This window comes from Lagopus leucura, unplaced genomic scaffold, assembly GCF_019238085.1.
Source record: "Lagopus leucura isolate 7727_CA_CO unplaced genomic scaffold, USGS_WTPT01 Super-Scaffold_100009, whole genome shotgun sequence".
NCBI classification, from domain to species: Eukaryota; Metazoa; Chordata; class Aves; order Galliformes; family Phasianidae; genus Lagopus; species Lagopus leucura.
The window spans coordinates 6,905,633-6,924,723 of NW_024962266.1; the positions used below are offsets into that span (position 1 = coordinate 6,905,633).

The following is a 19,091-nucleotide window of genomic DNA, read 5'->3' on the forward strand; positions in this document are numbered from 1 at the left end:
AGTTATTAACCTCTTGGACAATGTCCAGAAGCCAGTAGCAGCATTTTGAACTAGCCAGAGTCGGGAAAGTCCAAGTAGAGTACATTATATTACATTCTAGCTTGAAAGTGCTGAAGGCAGGGAATGGTGTTGAAGCCACCTCCAGGAGGGAGGACTGTGTCCTTGGCCAGCATGACTCAAGGAGAGGCTGCTTGTGTGACTGTATGTCTTCTACAGCCAAATGCTCCTGGGTGGTACGTGGCTTTCTCTAGTCGTCTAACAATTGCTTGTGATTGTTCTAAGCTCCTATAGCATAGTAATAGTTAATAAGGGTATAGTTAACATAAGCCAGGCAGCTTTCAGCTGGTGTATTAGCTGTGGCTTGTGTTAGCTCAGAGTGTGAGGAGAACTACAAATGAGTGTTCAAAGAATACTCCCAAAGACATTTTCTGTTGCAGCTGTGTCACATTAATGCCAGTAACTTTCAATGAAACTAAGTCAGTGCACTTTCAGTCTGGTTAGTTTGAGAAGACCTTTGTGCAGATATTTACTATTAAACACTCTTGCTTTTCACAGAAGTGCCCTCTATTATTTGAGGTATGTAGGAAATGCACAAACACACGATTATCATACCTTAAATACAGTGAGTGATGGTTTATTGGAGGTCCATGCAAAAAAAAAAAAAAAAAAAAAAAAAAAGATGAAGAGCAAATTCCAATAGCCATCTTCAGTAGGACTTCTTGGCATTTTGTAGGAGTGCTAGTTCAGTGTGACACCGTCTGCTTAAATGTGTGAGGTCCTGGAAATAGACACTCATAGTGTTGCTGAGTGCTCAGTTATACCATTCATCTTTTCATTACAAAGGAAAACAAACACCTTTTGGAATCTCTGTATCTTTACATGGAATGAAAATTCCCTTAGGAATTAGGGGAAATGAGGAAAAGTCAGGTAATGCTAGCAAATTATTTCCTCCTGATGAGTAGCTTTACCATTAATAAGTGAAGTCTGAAGGGCCATAAATATAATCAGTTTTATTAAATAATAAAAGTACATCAAATAATTGTGTTTTATCCAATTAAAAAGTACCGGTCAAACAAAACTAATCACAGTTCCATCCTCTGCTGCTAAATCACAGGTGAGTGTTGCTTACTGTGACAAGTAGCAATAACCTGATTCCGATGCAACACTGCTTCACTGGAAAAGAAACTTTGAAAGTTCTGCTTGTTTAAAAAATGCAAAAGCCTGCAAGTAGATTTAGCCTACCTGCAGATAGATTTAACCTGCCTCTCCCATCTTGTTTTCAGTGACAGATGTTGTAGTTTTAATTTTTAATTTTTCTTCCATTTTGTTTTTGCCCATAATTCTATCTGGAAATGTCAGTCTAATGACTTAGTCCTTTCTTTCTGTAAGGTAAAGTTTGGCTTAATTTCCTCTTGCAGTCCTATTTTAGCTTAACTGATCCTTTTTCTGATAGGCAGTAAGTAGTAAAACAAATCAAGATTGAGTTGGTTTTCTCCCTCTTTGTACAAAATGGGACATTTTTGAGACTATGGTGAAAGGCTTTTGCTTTTCTTTTTAGCCTTTGGAGCTGTCTTGAAGTTATGTAAGAAAATAAACAGCAGATTGAATGAATCTGCATGTAGGTGCCAGTGCTGCTTGGCACCTGGATTCAGTGGCTCACCCTATAACTTGTAGAGAATAACTTGGAAGAGAAACTAGACCTGAATTGAGAACACCTGCTGTGAGTTTCAGTAGGAGATGTGCAAAGTAGTGGTTTTCTGAGCTTTGTTTTCATTTATTCTTTTTCCCTAGCCAAAAAAGCAACCTTGCTAGAAGTGGACTTACTTGAGCGAAGTACTTTTGCATTGTTTTAGAGTTTGTTTAATGGTGTCTTAATTTTAAACATGTTGCTGCTAAGTGTACTGCATTTCTAAGAAGTGTGTGGTAATTTTCATGTGGTATTTGAAGGTAAGATTCATCTCCCCTTTGTGCATTTCCTTTGCTTCTTGTTTTTTGTTTTACTTATAGCAATCCTAGACAAGAAATTGTTACACTTCAAAGAGCAAGAGCTATGAATGCATTGTCTTAAAAATAAAATTTGTGTGGAAAATATGCTCAATTAGATTTTATTGGCACATAAGTCTGCAATTGTACCACTGGAGTGTGCATGCTTATTATTGCACATTAACACAGAAAATCATTATATCTCCATTGTTTTTTTCCTCAAATTTGCTGGGAAAAACCTTTTGGTTATGGTTTTATAATATTAGTGTTATCAAGAACTATACTTTTTTCAAATTAAAAAAATAATTTTCAGACTCCACTATGTGATGGGCATCAACTAAAGGCTGTCCCATTAAGCTCATCCATTTTCACTGTACATGCGTTCAGCAATATTTACAAATTGCACATGGAATACATTTGACAGAGGGAATGTTGTCCTTCTAGTGCAGTTTACGATGGCGATACCTGCTTGCTTTCTCTTTTGCTGCATTGGCACAGGCATTGTGCTTATTCTGTTGTAAGTGGTTCCAGTATTTGATCAGTTCACTAGGTTGGAACTGATGGGAGGTAATTAGGTGGCTATATTTACAGCTGGAGTAAGAAACTCGCCAGTGATTGAAGACAAATTCGTTGGGTGGAGGCATGGGGTCAATTCGCAGCTTGGCAAGGCAGATCCCCACATATACATCCTCTAAATGTAAACGTCTGATGCCTAAGGAGACTTTAAAGATTTTTTCTGCTAAATCTCCAGAAAAAACGTAACCGGTTCCAGAGCAGAATACAGGGTAACGTTCGCTTGGATACAAATCAGGTGGCATATACCACTTGCTATCCTTGTTCCTGTTAGGCGCATAACCTCTCATTAAATATCCTGTAAAATATCTGTGCCTCGGAGGAAGCTCTGGCTTCAGAAGCTTGTGTATTAAGTACTCTGTATTGACAAACATATCACTGTCAGTTTTCATGACGTAGGGAACGCTTGGACAATGGGATGCAACCCAGTTCATTCCCATCAGAGTTTTAATGGTTAAATTATAATAGGTATCCAAGTACTCTTGTTGGATGATGTCATGGTACTGTCTGCTTTCCTCCTGTATGGTACGCTGGAGGTACCCGCTTGTCTTGGTACTTAGCCCCAGCAAGAAGATGCGAACAATTTGAATGCCAGGCGTCAGGCTTTCATTACCCCAGGTTTGTCGAATGGCCTGTCTGGCTTCCACTTGGCCAGGCTCTGCAGCTATGAGCAAAATCAGGAAAGGGACCTTCTCCTGGCATTTTTCAGGTTCGTTGATGATGTATTTGAAGTGATATGAGCTTGGATGCCCGGTGCCTTTCTCATTGTAAATACTTCCGTTAGCGCTGAGGGTGTTTTCCAAGCCAGTTACTCCTTGCGGCGACAGGTCAGTGTTGTTGGGGTTGGTGACTGTTTGAGGCCTGAGGGTCTGAGGTACGGCGTCTTTCCACATGTTCCGTAGAGAGCTGTGGTTCATCTCGCTTTTTGTAGATCGAAATCCTCGGATTGTGTAAGTCATGGGATTTTCTCTAAAGCCCGCCCTGCCTGGCAGCCAGTCGTGATGGTTGAAAAAGAGAAACACAGCAAAAAGAAACACGAGGGAGATCAGGCCAATAAGATGGGTGCGAAATAGAGACCTTTTGGTATTCCAGGTCATCTTTGCAAGGCAGCAGTGTCGTCTTCTCCACTGAAGCATGTTGTAAGAATCCAACAATGGGGTGTGAGACAATGGCCAAGCAAAATGCTGTTTGCTTCCTTTCCAAAACCACTGCTATTCTTTGGTATTCATTTCCTTCTGTTCATGTCGAGTAATTCTCTGCAAATGGCTCTCTCTGGAAGGGTTTAAAGAGAAAACCAAACACATTTTTTATTTTACCTGCACATAATATGAGGCTACAATGAGAAAATAGATAAAATAGGTAAAACTGAGCTTTGTTTTTTGAGGAAGCAACACATAAATAAGGTCTAGGGTGGTTTTTTGTTTTGTTCTGTTTTGTTTTTTTCCCAAAAGCCAAGCTTGTTTTACAATCAAAATTACTGGCTTTGTTAGGTTTTTAAAGTGCATACTTTTATGATAGAAGTTCTGGAAAGCATCCTGGGTACCAAAGATGAAATAAATAGGGAAAAAAAATTATCATGCTTGCTGGGAAAGTGTAAAGGAGTCTTAAATAGCATCATATTTACTGACTGTGAAATCCTTGTGCAGTGCTTGAGGAGGGTTGAATGAGAAGAGCTCAAGAGCAGCTGGAAAGTTTATTGGCATTAATTAAAATGGATGTGATGTGTAGAGGCTAGTATGGCTCAGTTTAAAACTCCTACAGTAAAATGGTTGTGTGGTGGTAGTGGGACAGACGCTGCAAGGTTGATGATGGCAGAGTTCTGTTAGTCACAGTACACTGCCTGACGTGTCTCCACCGGCCCTGACTGTGTTCAGAAAGTCAATGAGAGAAGGTGCACCTGTCAAAATTAATTTTCAGGGTCCAGTAACCTCTCTGCGCAGCGCTTAGATGGTAACACACAATAACAATTTTGGTCACCTTTCAGACACCTTTAACCCTCTGCTCCGCAATGAAAGAGCATTGAATATTTGGCTTTCGTACCAAGCTGGCATGCAGTTGATTTACTGTTAAGCTGTTGAGTTGTAGTGGATAGAGATTTTAAGTAAATAGTGACATCAACATGAAGTAAAGCTGCACAGCAGTAAGTTACTTTCTGGCAAGCTGTCTGATGAATGTGATTTTTGGTTTTTGTTTCCTCTGAGAATTTAAATGTAACTACTACTATTATCATGCAGAAAGGTGAAGTAGTGGTAATAGCAGCTGTAACTGTAGGAAAGAGTGCCAAAGTAGTCTGCGGTTCATTTTCTCCTAAATTTTTTTTCATATTCAAGAGCAGAGTCAATATGGCAGCTTCATGATGCTGCATATTAAAAGCTGATCACATCGTCTCGAAAATGAGCCTTTCACTGCACAGTAGCAATTCGTTTGTGATTTTCAATTTGCTCTAATTTATTCCTGGGCCCTAGGGTTTTGTATAGGGAAAAAAGGATGACAGCTGAACAAGGCTTCCACAGAAAATGCTATTTTTAATATAAATGTGTAATTTCTTAATTACTTGGCTATCTTTTAAAACCAATATTTGGATTAATTTCTGTGTTTAAAAACTAAGTAACATGTTATATGGGGAAATTACACGATTTTGCACAGTAAAGAAGTAATTTATGAAGAGATGGCTTTTGAATAATATATTACTGTGTGTGACTAACATTCAGTTTGCTGAGTTAATGCAAAGGAAAAATGAGATTTCAGAAAGGATAAGGACAGATGTGTAACTAAACTTCATTTTGGTTACTGTGTGAGTTTATATGTAAACAGAATAACCTATATGCAGAAGACATTGCTCAATATTTAGAAGCAAGGAGGAACTACTGCTACAGTTACAGAGTTGAAACTGTAGTTTGTCTATCTTATTAACCTCCACCAGGAGGAGCAAGTAAGTGGGGATTTTAACGGGTTTGTAACCATAAACGTTATCTAAAACGGCAACAGTTTTCCTTACTTCTGAGTGAAAGGGCGAAATATTTGCCTAGTGATACATTGAACTCTTGCCTGCCGTGCTGTTACGCAGATGTTAGTGAGTTGTGTTCCGAAAATATTTGGGATTTTATTTTTTCCTGAGCTACCTTTCTTAAAAATTATCTTCCAGCCTTCAAATGCTAAGCCTGTACTTGAAGTATGCTGTTTGAGAATTAATCTCTAATTCCACGCTGCTCTGTTTCTTGGCTCAGAAATTATACCTTAAATAAAAAGGAAATAAGCCCCCGATGGGAAAGATGTATGTTTATCCGACCGCTTGCACCTTCTTTTACATGCCTAGAAAATAAAAGCCTGCTCTCCAAACATAATTCTTACTTTCTCTGCAGTGTGCAGTGTTTTAAATGAGCACTCAGCTATTTGGGATGAATATCGCTGCATGAGCAAACATAAATGTCACTTCAAAGGATATCCTAGATCTCAGGGAAACTAATTGTTCGATACGGGTTTGGGAGGCAGCAGTGGGAATATTTGATTAATTGCCACTGCGTTTCATGTGCATGCAGCTCAGGAAGAAGTGAAAACAAGAATTTCATGAGGAGATGAATGCAGAACAGCAGCTGTAATTCAGAATTAACTTCGCCACGCTGAATTATGCGCTATAAAACTTCAGTCATTAGGTACAAATACTTTGGCAAATCTGCACTGTACTACTCAGCTGTTTTTAATTTTTATTTGAAGTAGTGTTTTCTTGTGCCACCAATTTCACACAGGAAAAGAGAGAGTCTTGTTATAGGAATATTTGTGTGAACTGAAAACTGCTTGCAGGTGTTGCCTTTCTTTGTTGCACAGAGAAATTGCCCCAGAATGGGGTTGTAATGTGTGAAGTGTTTTGTGGCTTTATTAGATTGCACGCTCACATACTGCATATTAAATCTCTTATAGTCTTAGTCTCATCTCTCATCATAAAGACTTTTTTATAAAGAGAGTCCTCTCTCATTTGCATGTTTGCTAGATTTTTTCAAGGTGGAAGTTTCCTGGAGAGTCTTAGATCCCTGATTGCCCTTTCAAGAGGCTCTATATGGATAAAGGAAGGACCCCCCCATCTGTTTCCTAGCTTTATAGAAATTAAAGCTAGGAAAAAAAAACCAAGTAACACCGTATATCAGTTTGCAATACAGGTGTAAAACATCTCAAAATATGCAGTAGATAATAAGCTTTTGAAACACAGCAATTGCAACAAAGCAGAAAGCAAATTACTAACTATAGCCCAAGGTCTCTGTGCAGTCACCTTGTGCTCTGAAAGCACGTTGTTGCATACAGCTGTGCCTTTTGAAGATAGGGCTTAGGATGGCTCTTGAATTTTGGCACTTGGCTGTGCAGTCTCTGTATGATTGAATGCCAAATATATTCACTGTGAATGCCTCTTGAGTTTTTATTTGTGGTCTGTGCTCTACTAGTGTTGTACTTTCGGTTCTGCTCTATAATTACAACTTTGCAGTGTGAAGCATTCGACTCCCTGTTTACACGTTCTGCATTTTCATATTTTGATTTGTGGGCAAACCTTTTAATCAGGAGGAAGAGTTCAAAGGATCCTGAGCCGGTGTTCTGATGAAGAGCAGCAGCTGTGCTTTAGGCCTCACATAGAGTCATGCCCTGGTTCACTCCAACTGCACTCAGCTTGTGCTCAAAACAGGCAATAATCAAGATAAGCTCTGATGTTTGGGTTTTGAAATGTCAGATAGGAAAGTGGCACTGCTGGTAGGCATGTTGCTCTGGGAGTGCTGCCGGAAGGCAGGGTCTTTTTTTTTTTGTTTTAAAACTCCTGGAAAGGCTTTAAAAGTGATGTAAGCTGGGTGAGTGCCTTGCACAAAGTAAACACAGCTATGTTGACAGATTAATGATTTATTACAGCTTATTGGTAGGTTCTGTAGAGAAGCGTTTTCATCCCATAGTGTATTAAATTGCTATACGTTTAGATCTTAAATTTGCACTGTAAATAGCGAGCTGTCTTCCTGCTTGTTTGCCACAATTGATGAAGTATTTAAATTAAAACAAAATGTGGAAATGAATGACAATTAGACTGAGTGCCATTTTGCAATCCAAGTTAAACAGTCAGTGTTTTCATATTAAACAGAGATCGTAATGATGGCATGAGGTAATTTACGTGCTCACCATTTTGAGTGCACAGTGTGTGAAGGTTTCCTTTTGGGATGTCAGTGGACCCTGATGTTACTTGTAAGATGTGGTGCCTGATTGCGCTGCTGATGGTTTAGATCATGTCCAATCTTTTGCACGCTCCCAAATTATGCTCGGTCACTATTAGCCTGATGACATTTTTCTGAGTTTAAGGGGGGGGGGGGGGAGGGGAAGCAAGTGTGAGAAAGGTCTGAAGGTACTCCTTAGCTAATGTAATCTGACTGCATGGTCTGTTTTGATGGTTCTCTGTGTGTGTCCTATCATGGCCATTTTATCAGTGCTTTAAGATTACTTCCGATAAGGATTAATTCTGACCTACTTTGAGAGGATTTCTAACTAGTTTTTTTTTTCTTTTTTTTTTTTTTTCCTAAATTGGAGGGGTTTAAGTTTTTAATTTCTCAGTTAAATGCAATCATTACAGCAGCCACATTATCCCTTTAATCCCTCCTGTACCCACAGCAGGCTGTAAGCAGTACATTAAACGTGTAAAGTAGTGACATTGTTCTGCATGGTGAAAGGAAAACCTGCTGGAATTTTTTCCACTGCTCACAGACACCTTATCTCTGGGCTCTGCAAATTAGGAATGATCATTATCTGTAATGGCTGAAAGGTAACAGACAATTGAATGGATATCACACACAAGGATTTGACATACCTTCCCTGGTCAGGCCATTTATGGTGCGAGGATTATACCCACAGAAAATAGTTTTGGCACGCCATCACTTCAGCAAAAAAGATGCTATCGAACATGCGCACATCCCCCAACAGTCTGCTTCCTGCGATTGCTTTTCACAGTATCCAATCTGTCCATCTGTCGGCTCGTTGCTGTGTTACCTTCCTTGCTCATAAGTGTTGTCCTTGTCTTGGGGCTTTTTGTTCATCCTTCAAACAAAAGGACAGTAGTTCTTGTTCGTGCTCGGCGGTCAGGGCTGTCTGGCGTTCCCAGCCGATAGATTGGAGCTTTTACATCTGGTGTTTCCCTTGTCGGACAATGCAGTGCTGTGTTCTCCTCTTCCCAGTATCCATATTTCTAACGGTAATGTTAGCAGTGAGTGCTAGCACGTAGTGGTTCAGTTGCCTTTAGTAATAGGATTTGTCTCTCTTCCCTCCTTCATTGTTGCTAGGCAGTAGTAGAAATGGTTTCGAGCTGTTTTAACGGAGAATTCTGGTCTATTAAATCCATTCCCGGAGTCCTTCGGCTGCTGCACAGGCAGGCAGCAGTTTAAATGTGGGCTTTGACAGATGCTGTCTTCTGACAGAGCAGAATTTAACGTCACTGCTTGGCTGAATCCCACGTGATTGTTTGCATTCATTTTGACTAAACCCAAAGGCAGCCAGAAACCTTCACAGACTCTTCCGCCTATTTGATAAATGATACATATTCAGCACAAGCACGATGATAGGTGAATAGTATAAAAATTGTATGATGATTAAATGAATGATTGAGGGTTTTTTCAAATTGTTTTCACTTTTCCTTGACACTGTAACTTATGATTCTCTGGGGGATTTTTAATGTGAGATGTTCTATTTTAGTATTCTAAGGGCTGTTCTGCTTTGCAAAGGAATTAGAAGCATTTAAACACCAAAGCTTGATTTAACCCATTTGGCGCTCTCAGTAAAAAAATTTTTTTGTGCTTCTGTGGTGAGGAAAAAATATACTTCTTTGCTCATACTTGCTTTACTTATTTCATATTTTTGCCGTATAAAAGCTGCTTTTTGTAACCTTTGGTTACAAAAAGCCAGTTGAGTTGGAAGGCATTCATGTATAAACTGTTAAGCCTTATTTCTATTATTGATGGATCAGAAAGTATCTTTCTTACATTACAGGCATATCTGTATCATAGAATGTTTTTCTGCTCCTAATGGAATTTGGGTTCCTGTCAGTAATTTCTGTCCTGTCAGTAACTGGCCATTCTGTGCTGACACACCTCATTATATTTGCTGTATGCTTTAAAAAAATCTCTCGGTAGGGGATGCTGAAGATGGCAAGCTAGCAGCATTCCTACCCAAGTGTTTGTCCATCCTTTTTTGAAAAGAGAATGAATTCAGTGCTTGGGATTGATTTTTTTCTTAATTTGTTTAGCCAAAGGATAAAGAAAATATAATGGGTCTTTCATATGGTATCTCTGGTTGGATTGAGAAGGTGCTTCCTTTGCTAGCTCATAATGATTCTCCAGACAGTCGCTGTGTTTTACTATTCTAGATGCATGATCTGGTGACTTACTAGAAACAATATCGGACTTATATTCCCCTAAATCGCCTATGCATACTTTCTCTGTTAATTTAGTCTTGTATTTAATGTATGCGTTTCCTATTCTAATGACATTTTCTGCAAATCCTATCATCTTACCTGGGACTGTTTTAGGAACATGACGATATTCCCCAAGTGCTTAATACAAATAGAACTTCTCCATTCTAGAAATCTTTAATTTCAAGAAAGCTGGAGGATGGGCTGGGAGGCAGCTAGTGAGGGAATGGAGAAGGAGAGGAGATGCTTCCAGCCAACACTGCTTACTGCTCTGGGACTTCAATGACTAGTTCAGAACCAGTGTTTTCAAAGAATGAATGTGTGCCCCTTCTACTGGATTTGCAATTTAAACACGCAGTTTATGTTTACATTTCTGTATATTACGTAGGGTATGTAGTCTGTTGCTGTGTGTGTGTGAGGTTAGCACTGTCAGCTTGCTGTGTTCTGGACTACCAGCAGGCAGTGAGATACTCATGTGGTTAACTTAACCTCTGTTGACTTACTCTGATGTAAGTAATGTAAATCTTGACTGATTTTTCAATCTTCAGATCAGACATACAAGAATGTACTTGAGAAGCAAGTCTAAATCTCAACAGAAAGCTCACTTAGATCCATAGTGTTTCCACTGACAGAAGTTTCTGCTGGCTTAATTTACTCATGTTTCTATCCTTCCTAAAGTGCATGTCCAAAGGGTAGTGAATTCTAAGTAGCACGTTTACATGCTGATGTTTGTCTATTCCCATAAATGCTAATATTGAAGGTACAAAAACCTCAAGGGCCATTTACTTTCCGGATAGAAGGCAATGACATTAGTTCTGGCTTTTAATTTAAATGACCATATCACTTGTGCATAGGCTGTGAAGTTCAGGCAGAACTGTTATGTGTTGCTATGTCAAACTTGACATCTTGCAACATGAACAAGCTGAATTTGGAATTTTTAAATCCTCGTAAACTATTTCTTCTGTTCACCCATTGTTTACATTTAAAGGATGAGCAGGTCTTAGTTTATCTTGTGGAAGTGTAAAGAAAAGCCCCTTTCCCTGCCCCCCACCCCCCCACCCCCACCCCCTTTCCCACTGATTTCTATCTGTGTATGTGATGGTAGGCTGAGATAGTCAACATTTCAGAAAAAAACTTCCTTTTATAGAACTTTCTTCTTCAGTACTTCTATGCAGTACTGTGTGTTCCTGGGTGTTTCAGGAGGGTGGAACTTGCTTTGCTCTGTAAGTGTGACCTGAAGGTTTAAGTATCTTGCTGTGGTAGTGGATTGAAATGAGCTTTATTTTGGCCAGCTCTCACTGTGAAGGGTCAGTGGTCTGCTTGTTCTTGATCCAAGGAGTAGTATGTTCTCTGATGTTGCTATGGTTACATCTTAAATTAGAAGGTGCAATGTTGGTGTTTGAAATACTTACATCTACTAAGGCTAAGGAGGAGTTGTAGTGATGTGCAGATGTGCTGTGTGAACGTAAGGAATGTTGTAGAGTTAACATGGCCAGTGCAAGGTTGACTGTGCAGTGAGTTGTACCACGTTAGAAGGAGATGCAGGAAGTCATTTCAGGTAAGTAGAGTAACTTGTGCACAAGACTGATAATTGTGCAGAATATCTGTGCAAAACAGAGGTGTGTGACTTGGGAATATTTTATCCAGAAATCTTGAAAAACTTACTTTGTGTAACTTTTAGGGAGCAGTCATATCTTGTCAAAACTAGTTTCAAGATAAACTAGACCCTGGGAAGGAGCCATTTAAGTAAAGCTTTCTCTTGGCAGCAGTAACAGAAGTTTCTCAAATGAGTTTACAGTGGTTGCAACAGTCAGATGTACTGCTTAGAAAGATAATTTTCTGCTTGATGGCTACAAGTCCCCTGAAAGTTAAACTAAATACGTGCATCACAGCTGACATGTCAATTGGATCTTTCTATACGGGTCATGCTTTATGAAAACTCCACAAATACTCTGCAAAGATTATTCCTTTTTATCAGAGTAAAATGTAGTATTATTTAAGTTTCAATGTGTTGAAAACCCTGTCGATTGACAATTCAAAATGAGTAATAACAATGTTTTCAAGGGTGGTTATTTTTACTTTGAAACTTTTCTTTTTCCCTCTGGAAATGTGTTCATACAGAACGTCATAAATGCTGATCTTGAACTGTGTTAAGAATTATACGTACAGCCAGTGTGGCTGTTGGTCTTAACGATCCAAAAAGGATACTTTTCCAATATATTGTTTAGAGCAGAGGGGATTACAGAGTATTTCTAATCTGAGTGCTTACTCTGTGATCACAGTGTATTTCTTGACTATCAGAAGCACGTTTGTAACTGAGTGAAAAACAGCAATCTAGAAACGACCACAAGTGTCAGTATTGCCTGCCTTTATTTTTCTTAAATTTTCACTGTTTTTTTGTAAGTTCTGTAACACATCTCGCACTTGCTGCGTTTTGTGTAAATGGTCAGGGTTTTGCACTGTTCTAATGGCTCCCAAGTGTTCCTACTAATCTTTGGACGTTTAAAATTTAAAACACAAGTACAACAATATAGATCCATCTTCAGTGGCTATGGAAGAACAGAAAGGCTTTCCGATAACTGAAAGTGTGTACCTATTTTTATGTTCTCTAATGAGTAGTTTATAATTGTTCTAATCAGTCAGTAAGCAATTTAAGCACTTTGCAAAATTGTTAGGGAGAAAAGACCGGATGATCTCTCAAAGGCAGGAGGGCTTAGTCCACCATCTGCCCAGTGAAACATTTCAAGGGGATTTTTCACAATTGAGTCTTTTTCTAGTAACTGTACAGACATTCCAGCTACCCAAGAGGAATTAACTCTCGGGATTTCTTACAGCTTCTTATGAAGAGCACAGGTCTGGAGTGCTTCAAAATGCAATTGAAAAGCCAAAATGCTGTTGCTTTCAGTGTACTACTCTGTTCTGTTTTTGCATTATATGCAGATTTTGCGTATGTGCTGTTTAGAAACAAAGCAGATCTTCTCTCAATAATATAGTTTTGTCTCTCACAATTTTTTTTTTCTTTACTATATTCAGATTTTTTTCATGTCTTTCCCCCAGGCTTTACATCCAATTATTGCTGATCTTAAGTGCTAAACGAAGATTTTCTTTCCAGGGGATGGACAACATCATTTCATTTAGATTGTGCAGCATCTTTGGTCATGCAGTTCTCCCCTGTTGAAGTGACGTGCCAGTGGTAGCATTTTCTGCCTGTCACAAGTGTTCCTTTTGCATTCTGAGAAGAGCAGGGACTTTATGAAGCTTTGATTCAGCACAGCAGGGAAGAGAAGGCCAATGAGCACAAGTACCAAACATTCAGAGGCAGTTTAAAGACTGTGGAAAATAAACTTACTCTGCTTGTCTTATGAGACTTTTTCATTCCAGGTGTCTGCTCTATAAGATCAGGTTGCCCCAACCACTCTCCCTACACTCCCAGCATGAACTTGACACTTTTTAATGAAAACAGAAATTGTTACAGAAATTGAGATTTTTGGGAAAGAGCTTGCCTGTTGCAACCTGCTCAGCTCCTTCTTTCTGCACCATCTGTTCCCAAAAAAGCTTCAGAAAGACCTTTTCCTTTTGGCTGCCTTCTGGTTTTTAAGGCGTCCCAACGAATTGAAGAGCTGTGGCCCCCCAAGCTCACTGCCAGGGCACAGGCCTCTCTTGCCCACTTGGGCTGCTTCTTTGGGTTGTTGGACAAGCTGCATGGATCCTTGTAGGCTGATTGAGAGACTTGCAGGTCTTGATGTTCATCTTCTCACCAACTGTTGTGGTTTTTTTTCCACCATTGTGCCTATGATTTGTATGAATATGGAGGCATTTCATCAACCTCTAAAATTCCTACTTCTTTGTAGTAAATAAAGTGGAAAATCATGATGTAGATCTTCAGTTAGTGTTAAGTAGTGACACTGAGTATCTGCAAGTCTCCAAGCTGCCCAAATTTCACCTGTTTGGGGTGTGAGACCTGTATTGATTCTTTCTATGTGTCGTATTTCCTCAAGAGCTTTAGTGCATGAGTTTCTGCAGCTCCATTCTGTAAGTATCCTCATTTACAGCTAGTTTTGTGGGATATAGAGGATTTACAGTGGAAACCACAAAGCTTTAGTAACTCTCTTAAATACCTGAGGCCTTTTCTTCTAACAAGAATGCTTAAACTGAGAAAGGCAACAAAATATGTGGAAAACTCCTTTCTCCAGTGATCCCTGTAATAAACTTAAGTAGTATTTGTTAATAGTCTGTGTAGAACTTGGATCTTAGCTTGGAAACTGAGTCTTTTTTTTTATTATTATTATTTTAGAGCAATTCCTTGCTGTGTTCATGGACATACTGCTAAAATTGCTTCCAATGCCCTGCATACTAGCTAGTTTGGTAGAGTTACTTCAGCTTGGCCAGAGAAATAAACATCTGCTATTTCCCAATAGTTGTTCCGTGCTGATTCCCTCAACTGGAAGTGATTTCCAGCCATTGTATATTAATAAGTTGTTTTATCATGTATTCTGCTTAAATTCATTGAACTGATTCCCTGTTGCTTCAAAGTAATTTTTATTCTTGTGGAAAACTTTATTTGGAAGCAGGTATTCATTTGTCTATGTTTTTGATGGACAAAGGAATTGTCCTGCTATATGAAATAACTTCCCATATGCTCATTTTCTGGTCTATCCTACAGACTTCGTCATTCCATTTTGGAAATTCACTTCTGCACTTGGGCTGGGACAATCCCAGGTGTTTTTACAAACTGGGGGAAGATCTCCTTGAGAGCAGCCCTGCGGAGAAGGACTTTGGGGGTCCTGGTGGACAAGAAGCTGGATGTGAGCCAGCAGTGTGTGCTTGCAGCCTGGAAGGCCAACTGTGTTCTGGGTCCCGTTAAAAAAGGTGTGGCCAGCAGGGAGAGGGAGGTGATTGTCCCCCTCTACTCAGCTCTTGTGAGGCCCCATCTGCAGTGCTGCATCCAAGCCTGGGGCCCCCAGCACAGCAAGGGTGTGCAGCTCCTGAAGTGGGTCCAGAGGAGGACCACGAAGATGATCAGAGAGCTGGAGCACCTCTCCTGTGAGGAAAGGATGAGAGAACGGGGCTTCTTTTGCTTAGAGAAGGCTCCAGGGAAATCTCATTGTGGCCTTCCAATATGTGAAGGGAGCATATTAACAGGAGGGAGTATGTGTCTATATGAGGATGGATAGTGATAAGACAAGGGGGAATGGTTTTAAACTGAGACGGGGAGTTTAGGTTAGATATTAGGATATAAGTTTTTCACACGGAGGGTGGTGATGCACTGGAACAGATTGCACAAGGAGGCTCTGGATGCCCCATCCCTGGAGGCATTCAAGGCCAGGCTGGGCAGCCTGGTCTGGTGGTTGGTGACCCTGCACATAGCAGGGGGTTGAAACTAGATGATCATTGTGGTCCTTTTCAACCCAGGCCATTCTATGATTCCATTCTATTCTATGATTATACTGACATAGAATAGTAGTTGAGAATATTTGGCTGAGTTCTGCTACCCTAAACCATACTTCATTTGTTTTTTTCTACAATTAGTGTTGTCTAATGGGATAAAAAGCAGAGCTCTTACACGTCTTGTCCATCTCAAGGCATAATGTTAAATATCAGCCATGCTGTGGACAGCTTTGTATTGAAAAGAAAAAAAAGGTGTATTTTTAATGCAGTAGACCAAGTTTTATGAATTCAGGACTAAAGGATTTTATTTCTAGAAGAGAGATGTTTTAGTAACTCTTAATCAGCATTTGCAAAGCTTTCTATCACTGATCCGTCTTAGTGAAGTGAATTTATAGGGAGCATCTGTCATCCTCTTAGGAAAAAAAAAAACAAAACCCCAAACCCATAAAAATTGTTGTACTCCTAAAAATATCACAGGCTCATGACCTTGGGCAATGGTTTGTACTCGGCAGGTTCTTTCAGGTTTTCTCTCAAGGATTTGCCTAACTGCGCATTCAGACTTCTGAAAATGCCTTTCTTTTTTTTTTTTCTAGTTAATGCACATTCGAGCTTTACTCATATGCAAGTATTATGGTCTACAACTTGATAACAAGGTAGCTGGCTTTAAGGATACTAAATCAAATTTTTTTCCACCTTTGGGTCCCCATCTTGGTTTGCTTTGAAGTTGGTTGTTTTGCCATATACAAAAACCTCTGTGATTGTTATTATCAGTAAGAAGCATGCTAATGTAAGGAGAGAAAAAAAAAAAAAGGCAGAAAAAGCAGGAAACAATGGATTTCTACTTTTATTCAATTTGTAAGCAAGCAAAGGAGTACAAACTCTGCTGTAATGAATTTTGCTTGGTATAAGACCTGAATGCAACAATTAGTGTAGAGGGAATCCTTGGATTTGAGAATTTAGGTCACCTCACATTGAAATGTTATCTTCACTGTGGAAAAAATACCTTTTGCCATTTAAATTTATTTTTTCATTGACCCTATGTAGCGCTGTGTGGAAAATACACATTAATATCTGTACTTCAGTGCTGGGCTTCCATCATGACAAAAAGGGGTTTTGTTCTGTGCAATTAACTTGGTTATCTGAGGTGGGCAGGGGAAATGGAGTGGGGAAAAGAGATATGCCAGTAATGTGGGAAATGCTGGATGCAGCGGGGATGGAGCAGGTTTTTTGAATGTCTGTACCTCTCAGTAGCAGGTTAGTTGGGATCAATGCCAGATTAAAATTGGATCTGTGTATTCACATGATAATGCCTACAATCTAATAAGCCTGGTGGAATGTGGACCATTAGGGAGCAGATGCATCAGCCTGCTCTGAGTGGTCTGGTGGAGTCGGCTTGGTCCCGTGTGGCTGGAGCTAATAAGCTCTGATGACTCTGTGTAGAATTGCCTGCTTGTTCTTGAAACAATGCTGCAGCATACATGAGATGCTTGCAAGATTTATAAATAGTAGCTCCGTGCTGTGTGGCATTGCTGCTTCTGAAGCCCTGCTGGCATGGGAAGGGAGCTAGCTATGTTTCTGTGAAGCTGCTCTAAGCTAATGAAATCGCTACATCAGAGAAACCTCTCATCTAGAATGGAAAATCTGCAGCTCGGAATATTTGATTACAGTTGATTGAGAACTGATGGCAAGAGTAGGTTGGGTTTTTATAGAATGGCTTTCATAGTGCCTTGTCATAATTTCTATCTAATTTTCGAATATTTCTCTTCAAACTACACACCAATCAGTGACAAAAACGGCTGAGAAGAAAAGGGATTTTCCTGTTCCACCGAAATAGCATGTATTCATTTACAAGAGAATATGACAGCATAGGAACTAAGAAGAGCTAAAGAAGAAAGAGCTCTTTTCTTACCTTTTCACAATGTCTTTTTAGAAGAACGGAGGAATAAATAGGAATGTGTAGAGTATCTATTTATTACCAGCCTTTTTAATTAAGTGTAATATTAATATATGCTGTCCTTTCTCAAAAGGCGATGCTGCTGTTTTGGTTTGGTTTTTCTCACAAAAGCAGAGCAACAACCAGCATAAGACAAGCAAGGATGAGCCCTGTGAAATTGCATCTGTTTCTGACTGGTAAAGCTCCCTGAAGCACATACAGAAAGTTCCAGGGTGTCATAACAGAGGAATCTTGTTAACCTTTTGTGATATTTTTTTTCTCCTTAGCGAGGTCATTCTTGGCATTGAAAACCATACTGTCTTCCAAAACATTGTTCTCTGTGGCTTACTCATTTTTTATTTCCTGCCACTTAAGTGCTCAAGAATTTTCCAGTGAAGGGATCTTACTCTGCAACAGATTGCAGTAGGGGGGGAAAAGTGTTTACTTTTGCTCACTGATGGGAGGCATATCAAAGACAAAACTATTTGAAGTAACAGGACAGCTGCGAAGGCTGAAGGAGAGCTGAGGAGCTGTTACTGCTCAAGACACATTTCCTTCAGATATACTGTGATATCTGTGGGATCATTAAGGACAGCTGATAGCCAATAAAATGGGAGCAGAAGAAATGGAAGTTGCGCTGAGCCCTACCTGTGTCTGTCCTGCCTGGCATGGTATGGTTCACAACTGGAAGCTACTAGTTACGTTTGTATGTGTATGCATATGTGTAGAAGAGAGGAAAAAGCCATTTGACAACTTTTAAAATTTGTTTTAAAATACACTTTGAGTCTGTTCATTTAGTTAGGATGTTAGGCTTTTCTGCAGGGATGAGTGAAGTTGATGTAAGTGAGAGTATAATAGGGAGATCTGTAAGTTTGTCGACTTTTTGTATGGCTCTTATCCTGACTCCATCTTTGAATAGAGTGGCCCCAGAGTGTAGGATTGAAGACTTTGCCAGCTGACCTTCATTTAAGAGGATTGCACTTCTGCACTGCTGAAAATACAGCTGTGCCTTAGCCATTTCAAACAGCACTAGTATTATAAAGCAGATTTCATAATGCATAGACAGAAGCTTCGAGATGGGCTGTCTGGCATATAGATTGTATATAAATTGAAAAAATAAAAGTTGGATGTTCTCGTCCTTGTGCTTTGAGAAGGGCTTAATTTAATCTTCGCTACTAAAGAGAGAGGAATAATGGGAATTTAGATAAAATGCCTAAGGAAGCTGAATGTAGAGGCAGAAGGCAAAATGGAAAAATTTATCTTTGTGATAGGGCCAGAATTCTTCCTTTTTTTTTTTTTTTTTTTTTTTTTTTTGACATAATGTATTTTTTATCAATTTTGAACAATTACGGTTAATTTTTAATACAGACATATATCATTGACTTCTACTTTCTACAGTAAGGTGGTGTTAATTCAGCACCAGCAGTTTTCATAATGTATTTGCTACACACACACACACACACACACACGTTCTTTATATGCATACTAATGCAGAAACTGAAGTTGATTCTTTCAACCTGAATGTTAGCTAAGAAGCACACAAGTAGCAAGCATTTGTGCTATGATGAAGATGAAATATATTCTACTGTTTATCATAAACGTGAGTCTGTGATGCATGAGACTAAAATACTGGTGTCTCAGGTGACTGTTGTACAGTGATTAAAGCTGTGGTTTTGTTGCTTGTTTCTATTGGTTGAAGGGAAACCCTCCCATCAAAAGTCAGTATAGATTTTTGACCAAGAGTCAGATTTTGAGAACGCAGTTAAATGAAGGTAACTGAAAACTGAACGCTGA

General features: G+C 39.4%; 2 protein-coding genes across 2 annotated transcripts in view; one reads left to right on the plus strand and one right to left on the minus strand.

The window, feature by feature from the left end:
• Window positions 1–19,091, plus strand: part of CDC73 (cell division cycle 73) — a 101,207-nt gene that overhangs the window by 50,160 nt on the left and 31,956 nt on the right. The window lies entirely within an intron of this gene.
• Window positions 610–8,992, minus strand: B3GALT2 (beta-1,3-galactosyltransferase 2). The gene is made up of 2 exons (XM_042873283.1): window positions 8,384–8,992; window positions 610–3,828 (listed from the first exon to the last, which is right to left on the minus strand). Exon 2 carries the CDS (start codon window positions 3,690–3,692, stop codon window positions 2,424–2,426), a length of 1,269 nt encoding a protein of 422 aa, XP_042729217.1. The 5' UTR covers window positions 3,693–3,828; window positions 8,384–8,992; the 3' UTR covers window positions 610–2,423.